General features: G+C 34.4%; 1 protein-coding gene across 1 annotated transcript in view; it reads left to right on the top strand.

Moving 5' to 3' along the window:
• Nucleotides 1–11,160, top strand: part of SPCS3 (signal peptidase complex subunit 3) — an 11,511-nt gene extending 351 nt beyond the window's left edge. Inside the window, exons 2-5 of the mRNA XM_006916359.3 lie at nt 1,406–1,479; nt 3,385–3,461; nt 6,503–6,618; nt 7,524–11,160. Coding sequence (XP_006916421.1) covers nt 1,406–1,479; nt 3,385–3,461; nt 6,503–6,618; nt 7,524–7,656 — 400 coding nt within the window. The 3' untranslated portion in view covers nt 7,657–11,160. The remainder of the gene's footprint in view (nt 1–1,405; nt 1,480–3,384; nt 3,462–6,502; nt 6,619–7,523) is intronic.
• The last annotated feature ends 531 nt before the right edge of the window (nt 11,161–11,691 follow it).

The following is an 11,691-nucleotide window of genomic DNA, read 5'->3' on the forward strand; positions in this document are numbered from 1 at the left end:
GGGCGACCTCCCTCCGCCGGGGCAGACGTCCGGGTGCACCGCGTGGGCTTTCCCGGCTTCCCCTCGAACTCCTACAGCTCCGCTGCAAATTCCCGGGCTCGCTCTTAAATTTTAATTTTGAGTGTTCCTCAGGTCAGTGCCTCTGCTTCCTTCCTGTTCCTCACTTCCCTCCGCCCACGCCCGGCCAATGAGGGAGCAACACAACAGCACGCCCGCGCCGCCGCCCAGCCGGCCTGGGACCCCGCGTCCGCGCCCCGGGCCGCGCGACACCCCCGGCAGCCGCCTTCCAGGCCGAGGTGCCGCCGGTTTTCTCAGCCGCTCTGCTGGGCCGTTGAGAACCAGAGTTTGCCCTGTTTGACATTTCCTTTACAGTTTCTGTCTTTCCTCTTTCACTAGGCAGCAAATACTTGCAGCTGCTTTGAAGTTGGCAGAGCGGTTAGGATGCATTGAGAGAATTCCGCCTCTTAGCTCTCTAATACGGCGTGGTGGTTATTTTTCAAGAGCCAACCGCTTGAATAAATCTGCATACGGGCCAAAAATAGAATTTCAGAATGACATTGTCATTTCACTGTTGTCTACTTTTTTTTTCTTGGATAATTTTTATTCCTTAGCACTTTTTTTTTTTGATACGTTGCATTTTTTTCTGGTTCTCCTTTATTTCATCTTCCAACAAGTTCTTTCTCTTTCTTCAACCTTAGTTTTCTTTGTTGTCAGAATCTCAACAGGACGATCACCTAATAGCTACTGCCCCCCAGCCCCCTCTCCCCCTTTTTTGCCATGTCGATGTTATGGACTCTTAGATTAAAAATCAGATCCAGAGTGGAAACGAGCACTGCCCCTATCGACTCTGTGAGAGTTTAGCAGAGCTGGGACATGTAAACACCAAACAGCTGTTTTTGTCAATTTTAAGTTTCTTACCATTGTGGGCCTTAATTTACTTTTGTCTAAAATAGAAATACTACTTCTAGATTTTTTGTGAAAATTGTTTGAGATAATTGTGAAAAATATGTAGTGAACCTGACACATATACATAGTAAGCACTCAGTAAATAGCAGTTATCATTTTATCTTAGTTTTCCGCACCACCTTGTAGTCATCTGTAACTTTCTTCTACCTGTCTTCCTAAATAGGTTGACATCAAGTATTTAGTTTTTAATCTCCCCGTAGGTTTCGTTAGCGATTCTTTTGAGATACATGAAAGTAGCTAAAGACCTACTTTTATATTAAATTAGAATGTTTATCCTATTTTCTTACAGGTTTCTCTGATTTCTCCTTGTTTTTGTGTGGGATTGCTGTTTCACCTGTGCAAACAACTAGATCCTGTCTTTCACTTCACCTAAGGAATTATATAAATTTTGTATGCTGTTATGTTTGCAGTATGGTAAAAATTTTATCTTTACTTCTAGAAAAAATGTAGAAGACTTCACTGGACCTAGAGAAAGGAGTGATCTGGGATTCATTACATTTGATATAACTGCAGATATCCTTTAAGAAATTATTTCATTGCTTTTTCTGTAGTTTCATGATATACATGTTGATTATTGATTTTGTGGACAGTATGACTATCACTCACACCTTGGAAATTTCTAGACCTTTGTTTTCATTAGTAAAATAGTGTTAATACCTCCTCGTTCATACTTGGAGAAAACTTATAGATTCACGAGTTACTGTGTGACATTAAATAGATTGAAATTTCACAGAAACGTTAAATAGATTGAAAGGTTCGAGATAGTTTGAATTTATATTTCGGAAAGAAAGAACCTTTGGATTAAAGAAGGAAGAATGTTAACCAGTTCTCAGCCTACCTTGATAGAGTATTTTATGTATAGTCCCCCAAAATATGTTCATATTTTATGATAGCTGACAGAAACATGTTAAAACAGTGAATAGTATATGTTACGGTTTGAAAGTCATTATCAAAATGATTATTAGTAAGCTATATTAGCATTTTTCCATTATAGTTCTTTTTATAAGTACTTTTATAATAGAGAAATATTAACAGTTAAAGTAATTACCTTAAAATGACTATAATTTAAATACTTTATCTTGAGTTTCCACCTTTCGATGATTCATCATTTTGGCCAGTTTGTTCTTCTTTTAGGGTCTTAGATTAATATGTTGGCAGCACTGTTCTCTGCCACTTCTAGCCAGACCTGTCTTTTTTAAAACCTCAAGATTAAAATTGATTATGGAGATTGAACTGTCTGAACTTAGGTAAAGTAACTGAGCAGTCGAAGCAGATCATGTATCTGGGGAGTTTACCTGATTCTCTTTACTATCATGGAATTTTAACTTGATTTCTTTAGAAATAAATTAATTGCATTTAGAAGTGAACCAGGAATTAGTTCTATAGGCACTTTTTTAGGAAACAGTCCACCATCAGAAAAGTCCTATGCTAAACTTTGTCGAAATTTATGTCCATATCATTAAAAAAAACTAGTAAGAGGTAGTTTGGATCTAATGCGAAAGTAATAACTTTGTGTATCTGGACAATTAGTGAAATTTTCTGGTGTCTCAATTACTGTATTTATATATGCTCAGTCTCATCATTTGTAGTTTAGTCAGATTTTCTTAATGTTGCTGCTAAAACTTGAAATTGTACCTGTTCTTATAAAGCACTATTCTAGACTTCTCCATTCTAAAGTAGTGATTCTTAGTGGATACACATCTAAAAGGGGAATATCTTGAACATGTTACTATTAGTATGTAAACACATAATAAAATGACTTAACCATTTACATGTAATGCTTAGTAAAATCTAAACATTAACTCATAATTTCTCAGTGACGCTAGTCTTATAATTAATCCTGGTAATTTATTTTTCACTCTGGTAAACTTAATGAAACCAGATTGGCGTTTAGCTGTATATCCTACCAAAGTACTTCATGAATTGAGATATTTTGATCTGTATTGGTGTATGTCCAAAGCAACATTTTATTATACCTGGTTTAATGCAGAGCCTATTTCACATTTGTATATCATGACATTTAAATTGTGAGAACTGGTTATACTTTAGAACTCCAGTGGCATCATGTGCTTGAATTATTAAATGCTGTTTCTTTTAGACTTTTAGACTTAATGAGTTGATGTTACAAACAACCGAATTTTTTATTTCTTTGTTCTTATTAATTAAAGTATCTTAGCTAGGAGTACTTAGAGGATTAGGGAACGGTACTGATAACCTTACTGATATTTTTTTACTTAGGAATGAGCTGTATTTTACAATATATTTATCTTCTATATATTTTTATTAAACTAGTGGCTCTGTATGTTTCTGGGCTACCTCTCTTATTTTTCTTTTTTAGTATAAGTATTGCTGTAAATAAGAAAAAGATCTGTTTAAAGTATGCTGCTTTATGATTTATATATTCCTTAATTTGCTTACATCTAGAGAATATATTTGATTGGAATGTTAAGCAGTTGTTTCTTTATTTATCAGCAGAATATTCAACAAAAAATAATGTAAGTATATATGGAAGTATTTTAGTAGATCCATAAAACCTATTCTTTATGAAAAAATAGAAATTTTATGTATTCAGATGATCTAACCTGAGTAGTAGTAAAAGTCACAAGCCTATGGAGAGGTGACTCTACTAAAAATCATCTCCTTTGATAGCCTCTGTCTTTTTTTTTTGTCTGTTTCTGTAGTATTGTCTCCAGGATGGGGTGCATGCAAGGTAATTTATAGATATATGAGAAAAACAAGAGCTATTATTTCTTCTCTTATGGATCTATGAAGAGTTGCAGTCAGTTTGTTCAGTTTTTTACTTGAGGTTAGGACAGAGTGGCGACATCTAAGTTCTTTACATGCCATACTGGAAAGCACAAGTCTATTTGTGTATTTCTCAATTTAAAATAAAAAGAGAAAAGTTAAACTTCACTAATACTGGCTATATGGACTGACATTAATACTCAGTCTCTAAGTCAGTGGTCACATGCTTCCTAAAACATGCAGATACTCTGGAGGAAGAGGAGGAATTCTAGGACAGGAGATTGACCATGCTATATGTATGCATTTATTTATTCATTCACATTCAGCATTTTGCAAAGTTTTGCAGTGTAGACCCAATTAAATGGGTTATATTTTCTAGTTTTAAATAAACTAATCTTCACAAGATGGAAAATGGCTTAAAAAGATTCCTGCAAAGAAATTGCCAGTTGAAGATAATGCCAATGATCAGGCACATGTAAGCAGTAGGAAAGTGGCAGAGCTGATATGTCTGGTCCTCTTTTGAGCTGCTCAGCCACCTTAAAGGATTGAAAGAAAAGAGAGAACCTAGATAGATCTAATAAAAAATTGGCTGAGAAAATTCAATCTTAGTCAAGAAGACTGAAATGCACATTTACATCCACTATTGATATTATCGAATAATAGTAATGTGTATTATGTAATTTTTAAACAAAGGTACATATTTTTATGGTTTGTATTCAACATAATTTGTGGTCAAAACCGTTGGAGACCACTTCCAATGGTAACATCAGAAAGGATGTTGTTGAACTCGAGTGTACTGGGAGATGGGGTGGTAGCATTGCTGCCCAGGTGTAGTACTCGTTAAGCTAAAATATTCTCTCTCCACAGCCATAATTAGAGAGAGAGAGCAAAACATTTGAATCGACAGAATTTGTGAGCTGTGCTTATACTTCTAGTTACTCATATATTATCAAAAGCTGTAAAGATAACTAACTTTTGAATCATCTCTGAGATCATTTAAAAAATTCAAATATTTATATATATATGTGTGTGTATGTGTATGAATGTATATACTATGTGTTTGTGTGTGTGTATATATATATATATACACACACACACACACCATGTGTGTGTCTACACATGAGCTGTTTTGGTAGTCTTATTAAGTCATACATACACAATTAATCTATCGAAAAATATTTTGTTTTGGAATTGTATGGGATTTACCAGTTTTAGTAGTCTTTTTAACCATAAATTAGAGTTTATTAGAAGTTTTATAATTAGCTATTAAGCTATTAGATAAAAATGTATTAAAACACAGTTTGTGATAGAAATTTATTAATACAGTCTGATTTAGAGCTTTTGTTGCAAATAAAGAGGAGATTTGTGGTTAGAAATGAATATTTTATTTTAACTACATTCATTTTCAAGGGAAACAGATTAATCATCTTTTTCTGTTGATTGTTTTTTTAGTTCACTGGAATTTTTAGCACGTCAGTTCATCGTACAGTACATTTATTTTGAGCATATCTTTTATGCTAGATATTTTGTTAGGCCCTGGGAATATTGGGTTGAAATGAATAAGTTTTGTGCCCTGCCCTTGAGAATCAACAAAGTGTTAACAAACAGTTAGAAAAAGCTATTGTGGGGATAAGCTGTAAACACTTATATTCTTCTACAGATCACAACAAATCGTTCAAATAACATTTGTTACCTTCTTGGTGACAGATATATCTAAATTATATTCATAATTCTTGTTTACCCCAGTATGACTAGTAAGTAATATAATCTGAATGAATAAACATACATAAAAAATCATTTTACTTTGGCTTGTCTTTGATTCTGTGTTCCTCTGTCATGATGTTTCTGTTTAATGTTAGAAGCAGGCTTTATGGTGATGATGTGAACCCTCTTTTAGAAATAACTGTTTCATATTTCTTTTTAGTTAATGCGGTCACCACATACTGAGCAATTGACCTCACAAGCTCATGAATGATGGCTTACTCAGAACACAGTCCTTGGGATTTAGTAGTGATCACAAATGTGTTTTCTCTCAATTTCATGCCCCAAATTTCCCAGACAATTTATTTGTGATATGTCAAAATAGTGGCTTAAAACAGTTGTCTGACTTCTAGAATTTTGTCACAATAAAACAGTGACGTGCCTATGTTTTGTTTTAATGTAAAAAAAATATTTAAAAGTCTTCATTTAGTGATTCCTTAGTAAGTTAAAAATCTTGGAGACACATAAATTGTTATGACATAATCTGGCAGCAGTGATCTGTATTAATAGCATGATGTTAATGATTTAATAGCTTCTAATTATAAAACTTCTAATAAACTCTATAATTAAAAAGATTATGTACTCAAATTGGTAAATCCCATACAACTCCTTGGTCCCATACAAGGTCCATACTGAGTTGGAGAGTCTCAGAAATCTTAAGGGAAAAGTGATTGAAAAGAATGCTTCCTTTGTAGGGATTCTAGTCCTTTTTGTTTCTCCAAGGGTCTCATTCTAGAAAACCTATAGGTCTAAAACCTTATATTAAGCTTTGAGGACCCTAAATAATACAGTTGCCTTAGCAAAAAGATGATTTCCTTTAGGGAAATATATTTCTTTTGCCCAAGAAAAGTTTGACCCCTTATATCTATCCACTTGATATCATTTTGTATGTTTTGCGATTTTAGGAATCCCCTCAAAGTTGGGTTCATTGGTATAAATTAAACTATTTGCTTACCAGTACTTTTTAATTTAAAGTGACAAAGATGCTTTTTCTGATGAGTTAATCTAATTAATTTTCATTTTAATGTAGGCTCTGAATCAAGTTGTCCTTTGGGACAAGATTGTTTTGAGAGGTGATAATCCGAAGCTGCTGTTGAAAGATATGAAAACAAAGTATTTTTTCTTTGACGATGGAAATGGTCTCAAGTGAGCAATTCTTTGTCATATTTTAGATTTAATGAAATGAAGGGGTGAAAAAGATGTATTTTTATTTTAAACAAAAAGAGGGTAAAAGGGAAAGTTGAGAGAGAAGCAAAATATACAGATCTCAATGGGGTAGAAATATTGCTATACAAACTGGGATCTAAGCTAAATGCTCAGTTCTTGCAGTATATGAAATATAATAACCAAACTCTTAAAGCTTTTACTCTTAAGTACACAGCCAGTCCAAGGCTCACATACGTGGGAATAGGACTGTGATGGTCACAGGGCTTCTTTTGAGATGGAGGAGGAACTTGCCAGGGGAACCTTCATTAGGAAATAGCGCATTGGCCTAGTTGATGCTGGGGTTTCTAGTTTTGGTTCTCTTAACTTTTCTGAACCTGGAATAATTGGTCTTTCGGGTCATAGTTAGCTCTTCCGCTCTGTGAATAAACAATGGGGGAAGGGTTTTGGGGGTGAGCTCTTTTAACCAAACCCCTGGTTGTGCAGATTAATAATTTCCAACCATGAGAAATTTTGATTTGTTAAGGTTTGTCCATCCAGATAATGATAGAATTAGAGTTCACATTGTTGTCTTCTGATTTCCAGCTCAAATCTCTTTATTTTCTCTGTGTTTTACTCATTTAAGCTTTTGGTTGAAAGCTCTAGTAGCTATCAGTGAGTTTGGTAGGTCATTGTAGATAGTGTTGGCATTTTCCAGCATTTTTTTAAATTTTATTTTATTTATTTTTTTATTTTAAAAGACTTGAGAAAACTTATGTTTGTAGATTAGGATTACAATTAGGAATAGCCAATTAAAAAAGTATTTGACACCGTAGTGCTTTAATTAAAATGTTTTTATTGAGCCACAAATGTTTCTGCTGACATCTGTTTATTATATCTTTTTATAGGGGAAACAGGAATGTCACTTTAACCCTATCTTGGAACGTTGTACCAAATGCTGGAATTCTACCTCTTGTGACAGGATCAGGACATGTATCTGTTCCATTTCCAGATACATATGAAATAACGAAGAGTTATTAAATTATTCTGAATTTGAAACAACATATTTTTATACTTAATGAATCATATCTCATTTATCTCATTTGCATCTTCATTTGTTTTTGGTTGTTAATTTCTTTGTGGAGTTTTTTTTTTTTTTGGTATATGACCTAACATCAAAAGGCATATTTGAAGGGAAAGGTTAATGTGCTACTTAAACTTAATTTTACAATCAAAACAAATAAGGCCACCAGAGTGGAGTATTTTATAAGAATAAGAAAAATATATAATAAGGATTTGTAAAAGATTTGTATTTCCATTGTTCTTAATGGAATGTAAGTGAGCATGAAGGGCATCTAACATTTTAGGTGCCAGTGGAGTTAGAAAAACTGTTGTATGCCTTGCGTTCATGCCAGTCACAGTGGATGTGATTTAGAAGTAGACATTCTCTTTTTATCTTTTGGGTATGTCTGATTATTGGCAACATGATTCTTTGTGAGAAGTCTGGTTTATGGTTTACAAAATAGCCAAACGTGATGGAATTTTATTCCATTTGTCTTAGGACTATCCATACTGCTTGTTTTTCTTACAGGTGACTAGCAACTTTCTCCACTTAAAGACTAAATACCTCTTTATATGCTGTAAATCATTCTAACTCATTTTAAAGTCTCATAAGTCAACCAAATGTGTGTCTTTCAGTGCTTTCTCTAAAAATGTTCCTTCGTATTATATCTTTCTGTGAATTTTTATCATTGCCATTGAAAGTTGAAAAGTTTGCACGGTTTCCCCTCTGAGTTAAATTTGTTATAGTGAGCATGCTTAGTTGCCACTGAGTGGTAATTATTTAAAATTTTCTGTAAGTCCGCATTTTAATAATTATTGGGCTAATAATATTTGTTGATATGTGTTTCCATTTATAAGCATTCTCCTGTATTTAACTGTAAGTTATCTTCAATAATCTAATGAGGTAAGTAGTACATATGTTAACTCTTTGCAAATGAAGAAACCAAAACCTAGAAGTTCAGTGAATTGCTCGAAGGTTATATAGCAAGGAAGGGAGTTAAATCTTGAACTCAGATCCGATTCTATTCTCTAAGCTTATCCTTTCTCCTGTACCTCAAATTACAGACTAATCAAAATTCATGTATAATTTTCATTACATTTTTTGTTACCCTGGACACCCTTTCTACCACTCCTAGAAGAGGTTTTCCATCCTGTATGGAAGTGGCTAATTCTCAGATGCCAACACCTTTATAGAGGTAATACTGTACTTCATTCTCTGCATAAATTAGTTTTACTTGTTAAAGGTATAAGAATTCAAATGTATGTAAAAATAATTTAGAAATTTAAGTAGATGGTAGTAAATGGTTGACTATATGGTCATATTTAACATCTTTTTCTAGAGAGAGCAAATAAACATCCTCAAAGGAAGCAACTACAAATGATTTACCCTTAAAAGCAGTAACCGAAAGGGCTAATGTTTCTAACAATAGTTTAAATTAGTAGCAAACGTTTGTTAGATTTATCTCATATAAAATACATCACCATTTAATTACGTTAGTTTTAATACCTTTGTGTATAGGGTCATGTGTTCATGGAAAAGGTCAGAGGTGTAGCGCCATGAAGACTAGACTGGGTTTGGCTCCCAGCTTTTTCATTAAACTTTTCAGGGTCTCGGTTTCTTTATCTGTAAAATGTTAGAGTGGGACTAGTCAATTTAAATAGTGGTTCTTTTACACCACACAAGTCTATAAAATTTGTTGTATCTGTTCAGCAGAGAGATTGAACAGAAAAGCACCTTAGTAATATGAAAAAGGAAGATGATTGAAAGACTAATATTTAATTTATATTGATCTGACTCTTTCTGTTAGGCTTTACACCCAGAAAATTTCTTCATGTGGTTTGTACAAGTAGACTTGGAAACTTAAAATAGGTAATGTCAAAGCTTAAAAATTGGGTATGTTCTCATTAAGGAAGACATGCACAATAAGCCTGCAGTTTGAGCTGGACCTGCTACTGGTTTAATAGTTCATTTTACCTCTGTGATGAGAGGATGTTAGTTTGGATATGAATGTTGAAATTTACTTGAGTTGCAGTTTATTTGACAAGCCCACCCACTTTTTTTGGAGTTTGGTGAGGACAAGGTTTCTACTAGGCATAACTAGCACAATGAATCAATAGTTTTTTGCTCTTACTTAACTAAGGAAAACTGCTCAGGACAAGAATACTCCCACGTGGAATAAGAAACCTCCGTCTCAGGAACTCATTTTTGGGTGTGCATGGCTATGCTAATTTTCCATGATTCTACATTAAAAAAGAGAAAGGACTTAATGTTCAGTTTGATAACTGTATCTTCTACCTTAGCATCAGTGTTTTAAGTTTCATAAAGTCTCCGCAAAGACCCAAGGCTTCAGACCTATAGAATCCTTAGTATGATTAGAAATGTTGAGCCCAGAGGTGATCAATTGCAAGACACTTACCTAAAGTAGTTATGGTTAGAAAGGAGTTAATTTTAACGTGTAATGCTCACATAACTCCTTTCTTTAGCAGTTTAACCTAAAGTAGCTGTAACAGTGTTTTTTATTCCCCCAGTTGACTACATTTGGTTTCTCTGCTGAAAGGAAAATAACGGAAAACTTCAGAAATTCCTTGGGGTGTAATACAAAAGTGGGTTATTTTGAATTTCCTTTATTGAAATTATTTTATAGTTCTCTGGTGGGTCTGGCTAGCCTAGTAATAGCACCAAGAGATGGGCTTTAGATTATAATGAACTTTTTTCCACTATTCTGTCTAAAGCTTAGTCTAAAGTTTTGGATCTTTGGGGTATAGGTTAATGGAGGTATTTTATAATTTCTTGAATTGACATGAGAGAGGCTTTTTGAGGGAGGGGAACCATAACTGTGAACTCTGGTAGCAAATAAACATCCATTTCAGAAGCTTTCCTTGCTTTTAGCAGAGAGCCTGTGTATATTTTATGTGACTGCCAGTGGTTTAAAGAGATCTGTTTCAAAAAGTTGTTGCATGTTCTGATGCAATTTGGGAAACTGTTTACTTCACAAAAACAGATTAATAAGAAAAAGGTTAATGAAAATATTGAAGATATGTTTGAGGATTTTCTTAATTGCAATAAATAGCATTTTTTTCTAACAAATGAGTTTTGTTTACCAGTAAAAGTGCATTTTAAAAGATTCTCAGATATGTGCTTTTTATGTGAAGCTGCTGAATTAAAAAAGGGATGAAACCCAGTCTAGTAAGCTTAAGTTTTTTTCTTTTTTCTTTCTGTTTTTCTTTTCTTGCTCTCTGGCTCACTCCCTTTTTTTCGTGTGTGTGTGTGTGTGTGTGTGTGTGTGTGTGTGTGTGTGTGTGTGGAGTGAGTGGGGGGAGGTTAATTACATCTAAAATCTCGAGAGAGAGAGACTGTATGCTCCTATACTAGACTGTAAGCTCGTTGAGGGCAGTCTTGTTGGATCTGTCTTTGTATCTTCCCCAGCGCCTAGCATAGTGCCTTGCACACCTAATAGGCGCCCAATAAATATTGATGATGAATGACGTTCTTGTCTTTCTAATGTGATTAAACCATGGGGACAGTTACCACTCTCTTCCTTTGTAAGTGCTACCATTTTTATTCTTAAGCTCCTGGTGACGTTAGATCTGACTCTTCTTTCCTTTTGAGCCCAATTGTCCTGCACAGTTCAGGCAAATGCTGCTCTTGCTCTGTTTGCTATGAGCTGTATTCTTCCAGTCCCAGGCTTTTGACAAGAGAGCCAAGGGATAGTAACTGGTTAGGAAGAAAGATTTACTTTAAAATAACACCAAAAAACACAACATAGACTTGAGTATAAAAAATCTCAGGCATTTAAAAAAATCGCAAGATGGCTGTTTAGCTCATGAAGGAATGGGTCAGAATATACAGCTTGACCCCATTTGAAAGTGATTTGCTGAGCCTCTATCAGACGTTTGGGCACATCAGCTGGTTTGGCTTACTGCTCTCACATGTCTGGCTTGTCGGACTGCACTGAACTTACTGATAGAAATTCTACTTTTATTTATCTCAGAAGAGAAGAGTTTTTCAGAAGA

This window comes from Pteropus alecto, unplaced genomic scaffold, assembly GCF_000325575.1.
Source record: "Pteropus alecto unplaced genomic scaffold, ASM32557v1 scaffold24, whole genome shotgun sequence".
Lineage (NCBI taxonomy): Eukaryota > Metazoa > Chordata > Mammalia > Chiroptera > Pteropodidae > Pteropus > Pteropus alecto.